The 690-nt window shown below is 35.7% G+C and overlaps 1 protein-coding gene across 1 annotated transcript in view; it reads left to right on the forward strand.

The window, feature by feature from the left end:
- The window catches only part of EMH_0021500 (uncharacterized protein), a gene marked incomplete at both ends in the record, with an annotated part of 1990 nt that extends 1918 nt beyond the window's left edge, over positions 1 to 72 (forward strand). The window contains one exon of the mRNA XM_013501785.1: positions 1 to 72. Coding sequence (XP_013357239.1) covers positions 1 to 72 — 72 coding nt within the window.
- Between the last annotated feature and the right edge of the window lie 618 nt (positions 73 to 690).

A 690-nucleotide genomic window follows, 5' to 3' on the forward strand; every position in this document is an offset into this window, starting at 1 on the left:
GGAGACAGAAACGGAGACAGAAACAGAGACAGAAACCGAGACAGAAACAGAGACAGAAAAAGAAAAAAATAAAAACTTTTTATGGTGTAATAAACTTATTATAAATACTTCTGCTGCTGCACTCGATAGAGAAGTTATAGTTAATACTAAACACTGCAAGGCTGAGAGACCCCTCATAAATACATGCATAGAAAGGCTAGGCTGGATCAGAGACGATCAAACCACCAACAAAGGTATTATATTACTTGCTGCTGCTGCTGCTGCTGCTGCTGATGCTGCTGGTGCTGATGCTGGTGCTGGTGCTGGTGATGATGATGCTGCTGATGCTGCTGCTGGTGCTGCTGGGGCTGGTGGTGCTGGTGCTGGTGCTGCTGCTGGTGCTGCTGATGCTGGTGGTGTTGGTGCTGGTGCTGGTACTGCTGCTGCTGCTGATGCTGCTGCTGCAGTTGCTGTATATTAAATATAATATGTTTTAATTACACATAATATACATAAATATAAATAAATATAAATAAATAAAAATATATATAAACAAGTAAATATAAAACTAGACAAATAAGCCTATACTAAATAATAATATATAAATGAATAAATAAATGAATAACTAAGAAGACGAACATATAAATAAATAAATAAATAAATAAATAAATATGTGTTTTATGTTTTAAATACAGGAAATATAATATGGTT

This window comes from Eimeria mitis, genomic scaffold (genome assembly GCF_000499745.2).
Source record: "Eimeria mitis Houghton genomic scaffold, Emh_scaff758, whole genome shotgun sequence".
Taxonomy (NCBI): Eukaryota; Apicomplexa; class Conoidasida; order Eucoccidiorida; family Eimeriidae; genus Eimeria; species Eimeria mitis.